The 17,639-nt window shown below is 39.1% G+C and overlaps 3 protein-coding genes across 3 annotated transcripts; all 3 read right to left on the bottom strand.

Annotated features, from left to right (window-relative positions):
* Positions 1-700: 700 nt before the first annotated feature.
* LOC145774611 (uncharacterized) lies at positions 701-6,945 on the bottom strand. Its single transcript, XM_082585887.1, has 4 exons — positions 6,726-6,945; positions 3,528-3,952; positions 2,969-3,101; positions 701-2,576 (listed from the first exon to the last, which is right to left on the bottom strand). The coding sequence occupies exons 1-4, from the start codon at positions 6,816-6,818 to the stop codon at positions 2,409-2,411; spliced, it is 819 nt and encodes a 272-aa protein (XP_082442013.1). The 5' UTR covers positions 6,819-6,945; the 3' UTR covers positions 701-2,408.
* Positions 6,946-10,423: 3,478 nt separating this feature from the next.
* LOC145773927 (uncharacterized) lies at positions 10,424-13,212 on the bottom strand. Its single transcript, XM_082585052.1, has 4 exons — positions 12,881-13,212; positions 12,317-12,639; positions 11,836-11,970; positions 10,424-11,454 (listed from the first exon to the last, which is right to left on the bottom strand). Exons 1-4 carry the CDS (start codon positions 13,204-13,206, stop codon positions 10,424-10,426), a joined length of 1,815 nt encoding a protein of 604 aa, XP_082441178.1. The 5' UTR covers positions 13,207-13,212.
* Positions 13,213-13,359: 147 nt separating this feature from the next.
* On the bottom strand, positions 13,360-14,259 carry LOC145773926 (uncharacterized). Its single transcript, XM_082585051.1, has one exon. It carries the CDS (start codon positions 14,257-14,259, stop codon positions 13,360-13,362), a length of 900 nt encoding a protein of 299 aa, XP_082441177.1.
* Between the last annotated feature and the right edge of the window lie 3,380 nt (positions 14,260-17,639).

Here is a 17,639-nt window from a genome sequence, read left to right as displayed (position 1 = left end):
TGAACAAGTAACAACAGAGCAAACCATAACTCGGAATGTCACAAGTCAGCAAAATGAGTTTGACAAGCGATGACCAAGCAAGTCCGACGGGAGCACGTAAATCTCACTTTTGCTGACTTGGCAGTAGTTGAAGCACTTGCTGAGTTGTCTCATGCCGAGTTGTCCGACTACCACATTACAATTACACCATCTAAAACTTTAATTACGTTGTTTTGAAATTTTCAAATCACAATTGTAATTAATCTAATTCTGGTGTGCATGTAGGCCTTCTCCTCAAGATAAACTGTTACCTGACAAACCAATTGCAAACACTAGCCTATACTTTTGGAGACGTGTCAGGTCAAAGGTACTGCACTGCCTTCTGCATTGATTACGTGACCAGTAGCCTAAGTTCTTTTTAAGTAAACTGCTACTGCTGCTTTCTTTGGAAAACTGTTGATAATTGTGACCCATGCAGCATGTTGACTGAATACGTTGTTACACAAGTCTACTACAACCTATGCCTTACATCTATCGAATGATTTGTTTTGGTATTAAATCTTTATCTTGAGACTTCTGGACAGACAAATCCTTTGATACCGTAGGTCATTCTTTGTAATTTCGCATACCTGTAGGGGTTTTGAACCACTGATGCAGGGCAGATTACTGAGATTAATAAAGTGAAGTTTCCGATAGTTTTTGAAGTTTTATTGCCGAAGAATTATTCGACCCACTAGGTGCCACTGAATGGAAAGCAGTCCTGTTGCTTAAGTGCACACCTCGAGAGTCGAACCAGCGCCGCTTGACATTGAGTAGAGCGCTTAACCACTGAGCTAACGGGGCAAACAAGGAATTCATAAATTTAACATTTTCATAGGGATGGTAGAAGTAGGGCATTGCTCACTCAAAAGTAAGGTGGACAACTGGAGGGTCATAATGTTATGACAAAATTTGATGCAACTACAGCTTGAGGTTTAGGCCTACTGCCATATGTCGCATACTCAGGTGCAGTTAATATGACCTGCCCATGTGTGTACAAAGTGTGTATTTCCAAAACAAATGTAGGAAATATATGATATCATGTTTATTTAATAGTAGCCTACTCAAGTTATGATAATGCAGCAATAGACTTCACGCAACACCAGTAACGGTAGGTAGCCTCACACTCCTGCAGAACGTTCTGCAGATTTTCTAGCACCCAAAATTTTAACCAAATATAGCTATTTATTTGATGAGAATGAATTTACCTAAAAGCAAAGAAAATGTTGTGCATTCTGCTAATTTTTGAACTTTTTAGTAATCCTCCAGCTGTCCATTTCGCAAGAAAAATCATTAAAGTGAGTCGTCCCGGTATTCTACTGTCCCTACATTCTCAGCATGTTTAGCTGCACAACTATTTTTAGACAAGCAGATTGAGAAAACAAGACAAGGAAATAAAAAACCACAAACCATAAAATAACACCAGTACCGTAGTTACACAGTTTAGAATAGCTCACTTTGGCTTCATGTTTTGTTTGCGACCATCAAAACAAAAAATATAACTTGCCATATCATAGCAGGATTCTGAAGAAAGGTAGAAACGACGAAACGTGAACGTGCAGATCTCAATATCTTGCGAATTTTAAAACTCTACAAAATGTAAAAAATCTCGAATGCGAGAAACAAAACACATAAAAAAACAATAAAAAGTAAACAAAACAAAAACTTGATAAACAATCGCTATGTCTGTCAGCCGTGGTGCGTTATAAAGTATTTTGATGGTTAGCCTACTGTGGAGAAAACAGCTCTTGATGGGTTCGGTTTAGCTTTTAAGGAAGAGCAAGTTGATCAGGTTGGCAGGAAAGTGATCAAATTAAAAGCTAAACCTCAAGATTCGTTGGCAGAGCCTTTGAGAAGATAATGTGGCCCCAGTGCTAATGAAATTCTCGAGTCTTAGGCTAAAAGACAACCACGCACTGTATCCAAAAATACTCGATGGTTTTTTCAAGTTCTCAAGCCTTTGAAAAGGTTAACAGGCATTAAAATTATCCTGGAGTCGGGTTCAAAAGTATCCCTTGGGCCCCCTTGTTAACGCTCTTTTTAATTGGTCCAATTTTCTGGGATAACATGTTTTTTGCGTAGCCTAAGTAGAAAGTAGAAGCCTAAAACATTAAAATAGAAACGCACACTCGCGCAGTGCTGACGGTTTGCTGGACATGTCCACCTTGCATTCAAGCAGAAACAACTAAAAATTGGTAATCTAAAGTAAGGCGGTGTCTTGATAGTGGGCATTGGTGTCTTTTACTATACACCACCAACCGCAGTAACCTAAATTGACTGTAGCTTTAGGGTTTAATAAGAAAAAAAATGCCAAATTTTAAACAAAATTTTCTCTACGCAGAAATTAATATTCCCATTAGGAAGTATTCTGAAAAAAAAGGATTCTTCATTCAGGTGGTGGTGGAGGTAGAAGGCTCAGTATCTTTATTGTCTGTTTCTTGTGTTTCTTTTTTTGTCAAACATTTTTTTAAAACAAGATTAGCAGCTCTCAGGTCTTCAATTTTCTTTTCGGTTTCTGAGATCCATTTTGCATATTTTTTATCCCACTTTTCTTGAATCTAAAGAACATGAACAAATTATTGGTTTGAATTCCGTTTGAATGGAATTGTAACCATCAACCTAACAAAATTCGAACGAGAGACCTTTTGATGGGAAATTTTTGAAACACCCGTTTTGTGACATCTAGTTTATAGAAAATTCCCCTTCCCAGATATTCTTTTGAGTAGCTAAACTATCGTTGCTTATTTACTTAATTTACTTTTACTTAATTTATCGAGTGATTTACTGGAGCGAATAGTAGGCTAAGCAAAGTTATAGGAGACAGAGATGAAGAATCAATAAAGTCCCTTCAGCGTTCACGCTTGCTTTAAAAACTGTTAGACTAATTAAACTCACAATCGTAGCCTACAGTTTTGAATAAAAAGATGCAACTACAGTGTAGAGCTCTTACTTTCCTTACGACGTGCTCTTTACTTTCCAACCACCGAGCTTCTTTTTCACTTAGTTCATTAAACAGTGATTCAACTTTCACTCTCAAAGTTGTGTTTTCGTTTATCAAATCAGCGATGTAGGTCTCCCTCTCACTGCGAGAAGGTTAAATGTTATTAGAAGAAATGTGGTAGCCTACCAGTAACGTAGCTAGAAATAAATTTTTAACGGAGCACAAAAGCAACTGTTGCGGGGGAAAATAATTAAAATATTTGTTGCACTTTAAACGTCATTCAACATATACATACTGTAATACAATATCTTTAAAACGTAATAATACTTTCGAAACATCTTTGGAGGAGGGGGGAAAGGTAAAATAAATTTTGGAGGTACCAGTGGCCTCTTGCAGTTGCAATAATTCACAGGCAACGAAATTTTAACAAACGAAAAGTTCACTTTGTTTACTGCAGTGATCGAGCCTGATTCAGTGGTTCAAAGCCTCTACAAAAATGCGAAACTGTCATGATTAAGATCTTAAAGAAGGTTTTTCAGACCTAACATAGAATTCTCACAATTCTTACTTGTTGGCAGATTTTTCATTCTCTTCTTGCATTGCTTTAATTTCCAATCTTTCCAACAACCTCCTTAATTCATTTGCAGAATCTTCAGCTTTTGCGGCGTTTTCTCGCGATTCCATTTTCACTTTTCCAAATTTAATTTCAAATGTTTCTTTCAATTCGTTAGATTCTTTTTCCAAATGTTCATATTTTTCTTTCCATAAATGACCATCCTTTAATAACACAGCTTTTTCTTCTTCTGCTTTAAACAATAGCTTTTCGAGTTCGGTTCGTCTTTTTTCTGCATGAGAAAACTTGGTTTCGAGCTCTGTATACTTGGAAGTCTCCACACCTACTGGCCTCCCAAGGGTGGGGCCCCCCACTTGTATTACTTCACGTTCCCTTTTGAATACCGTGTTGTTTTTTGCTTTTCTCAAATCATCCAGTCTCTGCAATTAAGAAAATTAATTAGAAATTTCTTAGCCAAACTGCTACTAAAAGTTGATAATTATGCAAAGCAAATAATAAAAAGTATACAAATATACAATTTCTTGCTGAGTAAAGAACTAGTGCATTGTAAATGTGCAAAACAAATTTCAATTTAAAAAGTAGAAACTTTCTCTTGAATATTGCTGAATTAATTCAGTTACTGGCAAGCGGCTAACTGGTAAGCGGCACACGACACCTCATGATCTTAATAATATACCAGACAGCAAGATCATGATTTTGCTGGCTGGGATGGCATCTTTCCTTTATACAACGCCACTAATCGTTTCAGCCGAATTCAGGTGGTTGTCAGTTTTAGTCGCCAAACGTCCAGGTGATCCGCAGACTTACATGCAAGAAGGGGTACCGTTAGCTATTCTATGGCGCTGCGATCAGCAATTTAAATCATAGTTTTTAAATTCAATTTAGTTGTGTTGTTGGTTAAATACCAAATATAAAATTCTATCTAGCAACCTGTCAATGTGGTCCAAATAAATATTAGCGACTCTGAAACGCAGGCTATGTCATGGTTGGACACTGACAGCATGCTAAAATATGGCAGTAACTGACTCGAGGACTTCATAGTTAACTAACTCGAGGTCCGCTCCCATTAGCTCAGTGCAGTGCCGATCTTAAGGTATTTCTGCCCCTGTGCGGACTAGGTATTTTGAAAGGGGAGGGGGGTTTGACGGCCGACGGGCGAAGCCTAACGGCGTGTTCGCCGAAGGCGACACCCAGCGGCGGGGGTCTGGGAGGCTTTCCCCAGAAAAATTTGAAAAATGATTTTGAATTTGGTGCATTCTGAAAGCATGTTCAACAAAAATTTGGGTATGAATATTACTGTAAAATGGTTTTGTATTGAAAGTAACATGTATTCTGTTTAAATGCCATTGCCACAAAACGAAATTCTGTTGTCACATTGCAATGTTAACGATTTGGAACATGGTGAAATGTCGTGGGTAGCCTAAAAGTATGTAAGCTTGTAAAGGTGGCCCGGCGCGACAATCTCAGCACTTGCCTCACCCTAAAGGCGCGACTGACTTCAAGGATACCGGTACTTGCTTGTGAATCGAATTGAATTTTTTCCATTGGAAATGACAAAAATTACTGCATTTTCTGAGTAAATTGCGGGCCCTGTGCGATCGCACGGTTTGCACACCCGAAAGACCGGCACTGCTCAGTGGTTACGCGCCCTGCTCAAGATCACGCTGCTCTGTTCGACTCTCGGGGTGTGCGCTTGAGCAACGCATTTCAGGACTGCTCTCCACTTAGCGGCACCTAGTGAATGGAATAATTCCATGACAAGAACACTTCAACAATCAGAAAACTTCACTCTGTCCATCTCGGTAACCGGCACTGAGTCAAGAGCCTCTACAAGTATGCGAAACTACCAGGAATAACTTATCATAGCTTTGTCAGTCCGAGGATAAAGATTTAAAATCAACCAAACCATACTATGTCCCTATAGGGCAACGTATAAGTTGCTTCCTGTTGTCTGTTGTGTTACATTTATAATTAATCGCCATGTAGGTCTACTCCATATTGTCACAATGGCCTCAAAACAGAACGTGACTATTATTAAATTGTAGTGGTAAAGGATAAGGGGACAAGGGAGCACTTTTGGACCAGAGCCGGGGGTACGTAACCTTTTCAAGGGACTTGGGTTTTTGAAAAAATCACGGTGTATTCTTTAGATAATAGGCCTACCTTCGTTTTAGAAATGTTTATTGGCAGCACTGCTTCTGATCCGAAGATCTCATTGGTAGCGGGACCAAGTTACCCTTTCAACTGTCAAACGGATAAACCTTGTCCGCCCTGTTAGCTCAGTGGTTACGCGCCCGGCTCAAGATCACTCGGCGCTGATTCGACTCTCGGGGTCTGCGCTTGAGCAACGCACTTCAGGACTGCTCTCCATTCAGCGGCACCTAGTGAATGGAATAATTCCCCGGCAACAACACTTCAATAATCGGAAAAATTCACTCTGCCAATGTCGGTAACCTGCCCTGCGTCAAGCGCCTCTACAACAGAGGTCACCAAACTACGGCCCGCGGGCCAGAACCGGCCTGCGAACTGATTTCATCCGGCCTGCCACGTGCTGCAGAAATAACAGTTGCACTACAACTGTTAAGGAAAAGAAATACCTAACTTTTGTAAAGGACTGACGTTGCTGTTTATCATTAGGCCACCACAAATGGGGACAGCCTGGGTCAAATTTGGAAAGATGTAATGTTTTTTCAAGAGCACGATACCCTGTAGTAGACCTATATCACAGCAGGGAATAACTTTTCCAGCAACCTTTCGATTTTCATCACAACTTTGCTATTCCACTGCTGACTTTGTTATTTATTGTACTTAATTCAAGTCAATGGAGATTCTAAATAGTTGTATATCTTTTTGCAATTTGCATCCGGCCCGCAGCTGTTAATCTCGCAGCAATCCGACCCTCAGAGAAAAAAGTTTGGTGACCTCTGCTCTACAAGTATACGAAACTACCAGGAATAACCAATCAAGGCTTTGCCAGTCCGAAGATAAAGATTCAAAACCAAACCAACCTCCGACACAAAAGTCTCAAACCAAAAAGTTTCTCATATCACAAATATTGACAAAGTTTGTAACTTTCCTCATTCTGTAGCATTGGCTACCATAAAATCACATTGTAACCTCAGTCGGTCGGCTATAGTCATAGCCATAGGTTATTAGTCATGAAGATGAGGTTTACACAAACAAGACCCATACGTGTTTTAGTTTTGCGACTTCATCTTCAAGATCACGAACTTTCGCTTTCAACAAATGTGAGTTATCTTCTTGGGACTTCCTTGTTCGGTTCATATCTTTCAGCTGTTGATTTCTGATGCACAGAGGTCAGGTGCCCATCGGGGAGGTTTGCAGTAAAATTTTATTGACCAGATTCAAAAATATTTTCCGATTAAAAGTGGTAAAGACCAAGTTGAAAATAGCTTTGGTTTAAAACTTCTAAAATAAGCTGCCAACAGTATAGGTATAAATAATAATATAGGCCTATGAAGAATAAAAATGCAAATCAGGTTCTGATAGAGTTAAGTTTTGAAGTTAGTTAACAAAATCGTTGATTTAATGAATATGCAACTGCGAAGTTGGTTGGTCAAGCTATTGACTTTGTGAACAAAGAAACCTCAAGATCAAGAGGCGCTGGTTCTACTCTTGGGGTGTGCTTTAGCAAAGCATTTCAAGGACCGCTCTCCATTCAGCGGCACCTGGTAGATTGAATCATGTATGGACTACAACACTTCGGCAATAGGAAACTTTACTCTGTCAATCTCGATGACCAGCCTTGCGTCAACGGTTCAAACTATCTACAAGTATACGAAACTGTCAGAAATAACTTTTCGAAGGCTTTGTCAGTTTATAAAGTATCACTTAACCAACCTAGAAAGATTTGGTCAAATGTTTAATTCTCAAAACTTTCTAACCTTTTTCCGATTTACATACAAAATTGAACTATTCAAAATTGTTTAGTTTAATAACAATAACAGTAATAAAACCTGAGCCACTAACGGAGTGCTGTTCAATAGCAGCAATAGGCCTATACCATTGAGCACAAATGAGCAAACGTTTAATTTTTTTGACAGGTAGGCTACAGGTAAACTAAAGTAGCAATAATTTGTTCTGAGAGGTGGTACTGCGTTGTTTGCAAAGATTAAAGTCACAGAAAATGCTTTTTACCATTTCTTTCTAATTAGTTGAATTTGACAGCCTACCTCTTGTTATACCGTAACGAAATATAACGTTTAATATAAATCTTTAAAGCTTTTATATATGCCAATGGGAAAAGCAATGTAGTCTATACCGCTATAATTGATTTCATTGTGCCTATAGGCCTACTGTGCACTGTTTAGTTAGCAACAATGGCAACAAAACAAACTTGTGTGAATGAACTCAAATCTAGACTGGACGAACAATCAAAGCATTGTGAATGTACTTCGAACTCATTGTAACAATTGTTTTGAGAACACTCAAGTAAGCTCAGGTTGCGCGTATTGTCGGGAAATCACTTTCCTCACCAATTAGCGAGGCGAGCGGTTTCATCAGAATGTTCATCGCTAAGCAAGAGTGGTGTTGTCACTTCGCTTCACAAAAGATATCTTGCAATTAACAGTTTCAGTAAACAAGGAAATGTTTGAGACATCGCAATACAGGCAACAATAGTGACCTACAAACATACCAGTGAAAAATAGGCTTCAATAACAAGGAGACAGAAACCAGGCACCATGAAACAAACGCTTGTGGAAATCAACGAAAAAAATGGTTCTATCGTAACTCATGAACAGTGTTCCCTCTAAAAAAGCAATGAGTTGGTTTTTCATACTTTTTGTGAGAATCTCTAAAACCATCTTTCTTTGAATATTAGACAACTGTCACTTGTAGTGTTTATCAGTTTGGCAAGAATTGTTGATTAACATTTTGCAGTAGGCTACTAAGCTAAATATTTTCGTATTACAACCAAAAAAAGTCTTCAAATTTTTAAAAATATAATATTTTGCCAGTTTTTTATAAATTGAGTTTGTATACCGATCATGGCTACCTAAAGATACGGCCTGATTAGTCACATTTTGCAGAAATTTCCAGATTTTGCTAACTTTGGGCGAATGTTTAAATAAATTTTTCTAAAAATTAAATTTTTACGCATTCTGTAGCCTACTGTTTTCCCCAGATAACACAATAAGTTTAACATCCTTACATGTTGAAAAACAAAAACAATTTGATTTCGAAGATTTAAGTCAGATTGTGAATTTTTCAATAACAGTCTGATTCAGCGTTTTTCAACTTACTTTTTCTCATTTGCTATTGCTTCCCCCCTAGCTTCCCCAAGGCAACAAAAAGCTTTTATACCATTAGGAGACAGCAAAAAGTAAAAAAATCTCAGAAAATGTCAGTCAAACACTAGCAGTAGCTGTAATCAAAATCTGCAAAATGTGACAAATCAGGCCGCATCTCCAGGTGGCCATGTACCGACCTATTTTGCCAACAAAAGCTTGCATAAAGGGAACACTGCTCATGAAACACAGTAACGGTGAAACGCACAATAGTGTTGAGGTCTACATGAAATTTGCAAACTTAAAATAAGCAACTCTATGCTTACAGACAATTTCGAAATTCGTAAACAGACATTTAATCAATCACTGGGACAGTGTGGTTGGACACCGCATTGGAATAACTTAAAGCGACCCCTACCTAGAACTACAATCTGATTGGTTTGTCGGTGAAATCGTATGCAAAGCAAAAATATGCTAATTCCCAAAAAGTGTTTTTTGCCTTCATGCTCCTTAACTCCTCAAGAAAAGTATTTTTGGTTATATTTGTACGCTGATACCTTCCGCGAGCCGCACATTAACAGCGCCGCGGGCCGCCAGTTGGTGAGCCCTGTTTTAAACCATCCGGCAGGACCACTACACCCCTGGACACAGATGGGCAGATGGCGATGAGTGATCGGCAGCAATAGGCCTATCTGTTAACAGTTCGTATTCAAAAACCAGGGATTCATAAGGTAGGGATGGGGAACTCATTTTTGCTATTGACAAGCGGAGTGTTAAATAGCTAAGATTGCGAAAACATTCTAACACTATTTTTTACACATTGCAATAAATCATTTCAATTTTCCAAATAATCTGAATGGTGTATTTTCAAGCACATTCAAAACTTTTAAGTATTTCAACCCATTTCGAATGTACGGTTTGCAATAACTTTGATATGCAATCAGTAAAATCACCATATATGCATAACGTTTCCAAACAGTCTTTCTGAATCGTTATGCTACAGCTAAAAGATTTGTTCAAAAGCAGAACACAATGCAAAATTAAGCGTAAATAAGATATTTAGAACGGCAAACGAAATAGGGGCACAGACCACCAAGAATTTGGACTAATGATATTGAAGACTGGTCAGGACTTAATTACAAAACTGCAGTAGAAAAATCTCACAACAGAGAAACTTGGCGCCTCATTACCTCCAACCCTCGACGAGAGGAAGGAACTTGATGATGATGAAGATATTTAGAACAAGTTTGGCTATGCTGTGACAGATCATATAAGAACGCCAAATAAACGCTTACGCAGTAGAATACGGAAACACAAAATGCAACTTTGCAAATCAGCAAACACGTTTCCACAGCAATGCAGAAGCATCAACACACTCACGCAGTTGTGTGGAACAAACAACATATAAGGTATCAAACACAATTACATTTAAAACAACAACAGCAAACTTTGCAAACCAAGGATTCCTAAAGGTTGGGCTCGCTAACTCACGTTTGCAGCTGACTGTTACCGAGTTAAAGTGGACAGTAACACAGTAAAATACAGAGACACCAAATGCAATTTGAAAAAATACGAATTGAACACACACATTGCCTCAGCACATTGCCATACCACACACATTGCCATACAATAAAAAACTTATCACAAAGTAGAATTAGTGGAACTTCTGCTAGTGAGTTTTCGAACAGTGCGAGTCATCTTTGCTGGAGGCTCAATGACAACGTTATTCAAACGTTTCAATTCATTTTTTGCAAAGCAATTGAAGGCCGTTTGAATAATAAATTCAAAATTGAAATGGCCATCACAACACTTTTGTTTGACTAAAACACAATCAATGTCAGATTTCTCAGCCACGTTTAATACGCTTGAATAGAATGCAGAACGTTGATTGTGATACGTTAAGAACTTTTTTTTAACCTGTTCATCTTCTGAAATGCACTCAAAAGCTTTCACTCCTAAAGCACATACTGCAAAGCAGAATTCCGATGGCTTCGACAAACCACCTCGATTTGCCATCTCCAGCAAACGTACCATTTCTGGTGAAAAACATTGAGAAGGGTAACGATGTTCTTCCTCATCGCCTGTTATCAACAGGTCTGTACATCCTTGACATTTCCTGCGACGGGAAATAGATCTTCCGATGTAGCCACTGACGTAGTATATAACAGAGCAATCTGAATCGGATAAGTCATGAAGACTTGCAGAGGTTAAAAACTCACTAAGCCAAGTGGTGTCATCATTTCCATCTTCACTTCTATCAAGCAAACCACTATGCAAATAAAGGCAACCAGCGCCAACGATTGCCTTCTGCTGAAACAAACTGAGGCAGCGTATCTTTTTTTCAGCTTGAAGCAACTGCTTTAAAGACATATAAAAGTTGCCACCACTGGACTGACGATACCATCCAAACCTGCCTTCTATGGGATCTGATGAAAACTTTCCCGGAAGAACATAATCAAACTCATGATTGAGCAGCAAATATTTCGCAAGGGCAGGCATAGCTTCTATGGTTTGGCTGCAAGCTAAAAAAGTTTCTTTTGTCAAGCCAACGCTGTTTGATGACTTCCATTGCATGAACAGTTTAGCTGCATCAGCCAACAACTTTAGGCCTTTGTGAGTCCCTTCTTCAGCAAGTCGAAGAGGTTGGCACATTTCATCTCTTTTATGATAACCTGAAACACACACCGTAAAAATTTGAACAAAGGTTTTGAGCGGTCACAAAAGGTACTAAAGCATTTTGACATAGTTAATATATGGATATGCATCTCACACACATTTATAGAAACATTTAGCAGTGCTATGGGTAGTTTTAACATGCATTTCCCATTTGAACAAGATATCAAAATAACACATGTTCTACATAATGTAATTTTTTTTGAATTGGAGGATTAACAGCCTTTACTGTACAAAAAGTTGTGTTGACACTGATCATGAATATTACTGCATAAAAGTATAAAGGGCTATCATAAAATATTGTGACATAGAGACATAGTCATGAAAAGTGTAATTATGAACCAATAAACATACTGTTTGCAGGCCTTATAGCTATTTACCTTTCATTGGTGATTTCAGTGACATGACTTTCCATACATCAACAATAAATTGCACATATCTGGATGTTTGTGTGAATCCAGGATTGTTGTTTTCGTAAAACTGGAGTCCACGCACTGTAGATTCACTAAATACACCTAAAGATATATAAATAAACAAACAATAAATGCAGTTTCTCTAGTGGTTGGGGATAGTCATGTCCAGCAAACCTGATCTTAAAGTCATTAAAATAAAGCAAACCAGTCATTGATCAAAACAGCTCATTGTTAAATGATACATACACTGGATTGTCAAATTTCTTGACAATATGGAACCAGGTTAAGAAAATTCAGGATTAGGTGTAGTTATCACACTATTGTCCTTAAAAAATTCAAGTGATTTGTTTCCATGAATTCATATTTCAAACTCATATTGCCTACGTTTCAATTTGACAAGTGTGTCTATGTTAGATCACAGCTCAGTTTAAGCTGATGTTGTACTTACTTAACGCATGTTGAGGAGAAGTTCGAGAGATGTTACTTGGGTCCAAGGATACTTTCTTTAAGGCATGTGCGACTTTCAAGACCTTGTTCTCCTCAATAGCATACAATCGCTTAATATGGCTAAATAAAGCCGTGCAAGATTCTCCAAGTAAGTGTTCAAAGCCATTAGTAGGAATGGACATCCTACCTTTGTTAAGCCAATTATTGAAAATATTTTTAAAGTTATGTGTAAAATCAAATAGAAGAAACAAAGGCTGATCTGGCTGTGTAGGATGGCTAATACATGTCTTCAAGTCTCCCCCACACAAATCAACATATAATTTCCTGCAAATGAAACAGAGTGTTACTCATGGATGAATAAAAGTTTTCATATTCTGACACAGGTCATTGAACGGTTGTCCAAATCAATTCAGCGAAAGATAATGTACTTGATACATACGTTTCAAGTACGATATTTTCAATAGCAGATACTTTTTACTTTGTCCTGTTTATACTATATATAATGCATATAAATCAGTTTCATCTTTCAAGAACAAACAAAAAGATAAGATTATAGGACACATACCTGTTGCAAACATGATTGTCTACAGAAACAGCTATAACCAAGCAGACTTCATCCAGTGCCAGCATTACTTTGTCGAACCATGACCGTAGTAATTCAGTGTTCAGTCTACTCATTGGTATTAAACAAACCACGTCTTTGTACTTGGAGCATGTAGACTGGATCATAAAAGTTAGCACAGTTTTTGCAGGTGATCCATCTTCAGTTAGACCAACAAACATGCCATTACTGTACTCGATACGTTGAGCGGTATAAACTTCATCGATCATTAGCGTCACAACCTTTTCTTTATCAGAGAGAATGGACATACGTTGCTTCAAGTATTGCATATCTATTGTTCCAGTACCTACTGTTGTAGCACAAGAAAGCTTGCGCAATGTACTAATGGAAGGTAAAATAAATACATTGCATAATTTTTTGTACAGTGCAGTGCTTGTCAGCTGCCACAGAAATGATGTAGTGATTATGGTTGTAGAGTACCGTCAACCATTTTTTTGAACTTTAAGAAGTTTCAACTGTTCAGTAATAAATCCAATTAAAACACAATCATGATCATCATCTGTTATTTCATTTGCAATGAAACTTTCCAGTAATATCACAGCTACACCAATACAATCCATAGTAGGCTTGTCTTTGCTGGACTGGACATTACTCAAAGACTTGCAAAAGGCAAGTATGTTAGCCAGCTCAGTCATTGTTTTCAAGGAATCTGAGCTCAACAAATGCTTATAAGCACTTTTTGGAACGAGTACAGAAGAAACAAAAGCAGAAATCCTAAAATCTTCCATTACAGTAAGAGACACAAGTAATTGTGGTGCTACTGATGCATCATCACCATGCTTGATGTAGTGAAATGTAAGTAATCTCTCTTCAACAACTGTTACAAACCCTGCAGGCAAAATCACATCTTTCAGTTGTGACACAAAGGAAGAAAAATCAATTAAAACATCCTTCTTCATAAATTCTTCATTTAACTGTTTGATTCTGTTGTTTTCAGAATCTCGCCTGGAGGCAGAAGTGCTGGAAGTTGTTGGACGAGATGTAGGCAAAGAACTAGAAAGATATTTTGGCAACTTAGAAAACTTACGAGGAATAGCTGTAGCCTTTAAACGAATATACTGCAACTGTTGAGTTTCTCTAGCATTGCGTCGGTTGGGTCGCTTATCAGCAGAAACTTCTTGAAAGTCCTCCTCGTAAAAATGGTGTGCACACACTCTGTGTGAACTATTCAATTTCCAGTTTTTTCGTGGAATAGCTCTAATCCATTTTTTTTGTAAGTTTTCTTCTTTTGGAAATCGAAATAAAGATATTTTTTCTGTGGGCTCTTTTGATTTATATCGGTAACCAGTCTTGCAGTTAGGGACACAGCAAACATTGGGCATGGTTCAACAGCATGCTAAAATTAAATCATTACAAAAGATGTATTTGCACTACAGTACAAACTGCAAAATGTGTATTGGACAATTGTTGGTCAATATCATAAAATAGCATTATACTGAGCTAAGCTAGGTAGCTTAAATGTTTAGGCTAACTGAGTAAAGTATGTTGCCACTGACTGTTGAAAAAAATCCTCTAACGTGATGCTTTTAAATTCAAAATTTTGCAAAACTGCAATGATGATAAGCTTGAATACTGTTAAGCTATTCTGTCACAAGTCTGCACACTGGACCAATGCCATTAAATTTCAACTAGTTTTGCAGATGCAATTAATCTAACCCTAACCTCAACATTTCCTTAATGTCAAGTGTTTGCTCTCTGCGACCTTAAGATTTATAGGCTATCCAATATTCCTCAAATCGGAAAAAGAATTTCCTTGTACAATAATGGTAGAGTAGAGCGACTCTACCAGTTGCTTGTTGTACAACACGTGAGCAGAGCTGCCATTTTACCAACGTTAGTTGGAGATGGCAACAAAAATTAAGTATTGCTAAATTTTTAGTCTAAATTGATATTTCAAGTAAATCATGCAGCAATAAAACCAAGAAAGTAAAATTAAAGAGAAAAACAAGAAAATTGCTCACAATTGTTGCAAACTGATTTGCACTGTAAAAGTTATGTATCTAGACAAAAATCACAAAGTTCAGTTCATTGTTTTTATTTCCGACCATCACAACAAAAAACAATATAGGCTAGGCCAAACATGGCAGAGGTCTAGAAAAGGTAAAAGCGAAAAAACGCATACGTTATAACGTACTTCATACCAAAATAAGGCAATCAGTTTATAATATGGCACAGCCGCAATACATTATTACTTGTTCCACTATAGCTTAAGAAAAGCAAAAGAAACGTAATTGCCGGATGCAATGAAACTATTGATTTGTTAACATTTCTTAAGTATAAACAGCAACCTCTCTACCTAATTTTTTTCTTAGTTATTGAGCAAAAAAATGCAAAGGTAGCAAAATAAGCCCACTGTTTTATCAGTGGGTTAAACTCTTTAGTAACCTGGCAACTCTGTAGAAACGAGAGAAAGCGTCTTGTAACAAAACAGCAAACTTTCATTTTTTTCAAAATCTCTCAATTTTGTGTAACACTTCGCTTGTCGTGAAGCTGCGCGAAGAGCAAAAGAGTGAGCGGTCTCTATATAATGGGTCTCTGTCAAAAACCTCCATCCAAAGGAGAATAATTGTCGAAACATTGTCCCATTTATTCCAGACAAAAAAACACGACCAACGACTGGCAATGGCAAATTCCATCGCCTTGCAATTAAGCCAAACAAAATAAGAGTGAAAAAAGACACTGAAATTATGGTAGCCACTTTGACTTAGCCACTTTGACAACTTTGTAAGCGGCTGTATAGCATGAACCAATCAAAAGCTGGTTGTTTGTGGCGTCATTACGGAAGTGAAAGTTGGAGGTAGAACAAGGAAAAAGCAAACAGTTCTGATAGAAAGTAAATTAAATGAACGAAGGGGTTAAGGTTAGGGAATATATTTGGATGACGTGGGTTCGATTCACACCCCTGTCAAAACTCTTTCTTTTTCTATAATCACCGAACACCGAACAGAAAAACGGCGTCCCACAGGGATCGGTCCTGGCTCCACTTCTTTTCAACATCTACACCCACGACCTGCCAACTACGGTCTCCGCAAAATACGCTTATGCGGACGACCTGGCAATTCTCCACTCCACAAAGTCGTGGGAAAATCTAGAAGACACCTTGAGCCAGGACATGAAAACTCTCTCAGCCTATCTCCAGAACTGGCGACTGAAACTCAGCGAAACCAAAACTGTGGCAGCAGCTTTCCACCTCCACAATCGGGAAGCTGATCGTGAGCTACACGTCCAGAACAATGGAAAATCTTTGTCCTTCTGCCCCGAACCAAGATATCTTGGGGTAACACCGGACAGATCGCTTACATACCGCCACCATTTGGTGTCACTGGGCAAGAAACTCACATCCCGCGCTGCGCTACTCAAGCGCCTGGCAGGCTCTAGCTGGGGGGCGAGGGCTGACACTTTGCGTATAGCAGCCTTAGCCCTTGTCTACTCTTCAGCAGAGTACTGTGCACCGGTTTGGTGCCGCAGTGCTCACTGCCACAACATCGACACTGCCATGAACAGCGCCTTGCGCACAGTGACCGGATGCCTGCGTCCCACACTATTGGACAATCTCCCCATTCTCGCTGGCATCCCACCCGCTGAGCTTCGTCGCGAAGAAGCCACTCTGTCCCTCGGTCGACGGGCACTGGAGCCTAACCACCTTCTCCACCACAAGATCTCTGCTTTCCCAAACGAGCACTCCCGTCGACTGAAATCAAGACACCCATTCGTACCAGCCGCTCAACTTCTTATCAACGAAGCTGATGTACAAGACATCTCTGCGGCTACTTGGGCGGACCATAAATGGAGTTCTGAATGGAAGTCAAGCGCCACCAGACTCCATTCATTCATCCCCAACGCCGACACACGCCCCATCGGCCTAACACTACCTAGACAGGCATGGGTGCGCCTCAACCGTCTCCGTACGGGCGTCGGGCTTTTTCGCTCAACCATGCACCAATGGGGAATGGCCTCTTCCTCCTCCTGTGAATGTGGTGCCGAGGAACAGACCGCAGACCACATCATCAATGACTGCTCCATCTTCAAGTCACCTAACGGAGTGAAAGGTCTGCGTGTCATGGATGATGAAACCAAAGACTGGCTGCTCTCTTATAGTAGCCTTCCAGTGTAGTCCGGGAACATTGTGAATCTGGGGTGGTAAAAGAATAGACCCTCGGCCCCAGAGGCTCAAACGACGACGACGACGAGCATTCAAAGCACTGATCAACTCTTTGGCTGAGTGCTAAAAGGGTCACAATTGGACGGTGGCCATTTAAACCATATTCTGATTGGTTTATGCCTTACACAGTGATGTAGCCAAGGGGAGGTTTTTAGGGGTTCAACTCCCCCCCTTTGGTAAGCGTGTGACGTCACGATATTGAAAATGATGCTTTTAGTGTTTTGTGTTTTGTAATATTCATAGGCCTACCTACATTTTTGTTGAAAATGCTCTCAGAATACACAAAATTCAAAGGAATTTTTCAAAATTTTTTGGGGGAGACCCCCAGCCGCTGGGTGTCGCCTTCGGGCTTCGCCTGCCGGCCGTTAACCCCCCCTTTCAAAATTCCTGACTACGCTACTGGCCTTACAAGTTTTTACAAAAGTTTTTACGTTAAACTGGCTACCTGAAATTGTCGAGTGGAAGCAACGCGCCACGACGTCAAAGTTTTCAGCTGGAATGTAAAAAGACGCGCGTGTCAATTCAAGAATCCCGATGATT

The sequence above is a fragment of the Aplidium turbinatum genome, chromosome 7, assembly GCF_918807975.1.
Source record: "Aplidium turbinatum chromosome 7, kaAplTurb1.1, whole genome shotgun sequence".
Taxonomy (NCBI): domain Eukaryota; kingdom Metazoa; phylum Chordata; class Ascidiacea; order Aplousobranchia; family Polyclinidae; genus Aplidium; species Aplidium turbinatum.
This window is presented reverse-complemented; position numbering and strand designations above follow the sequence as displayed.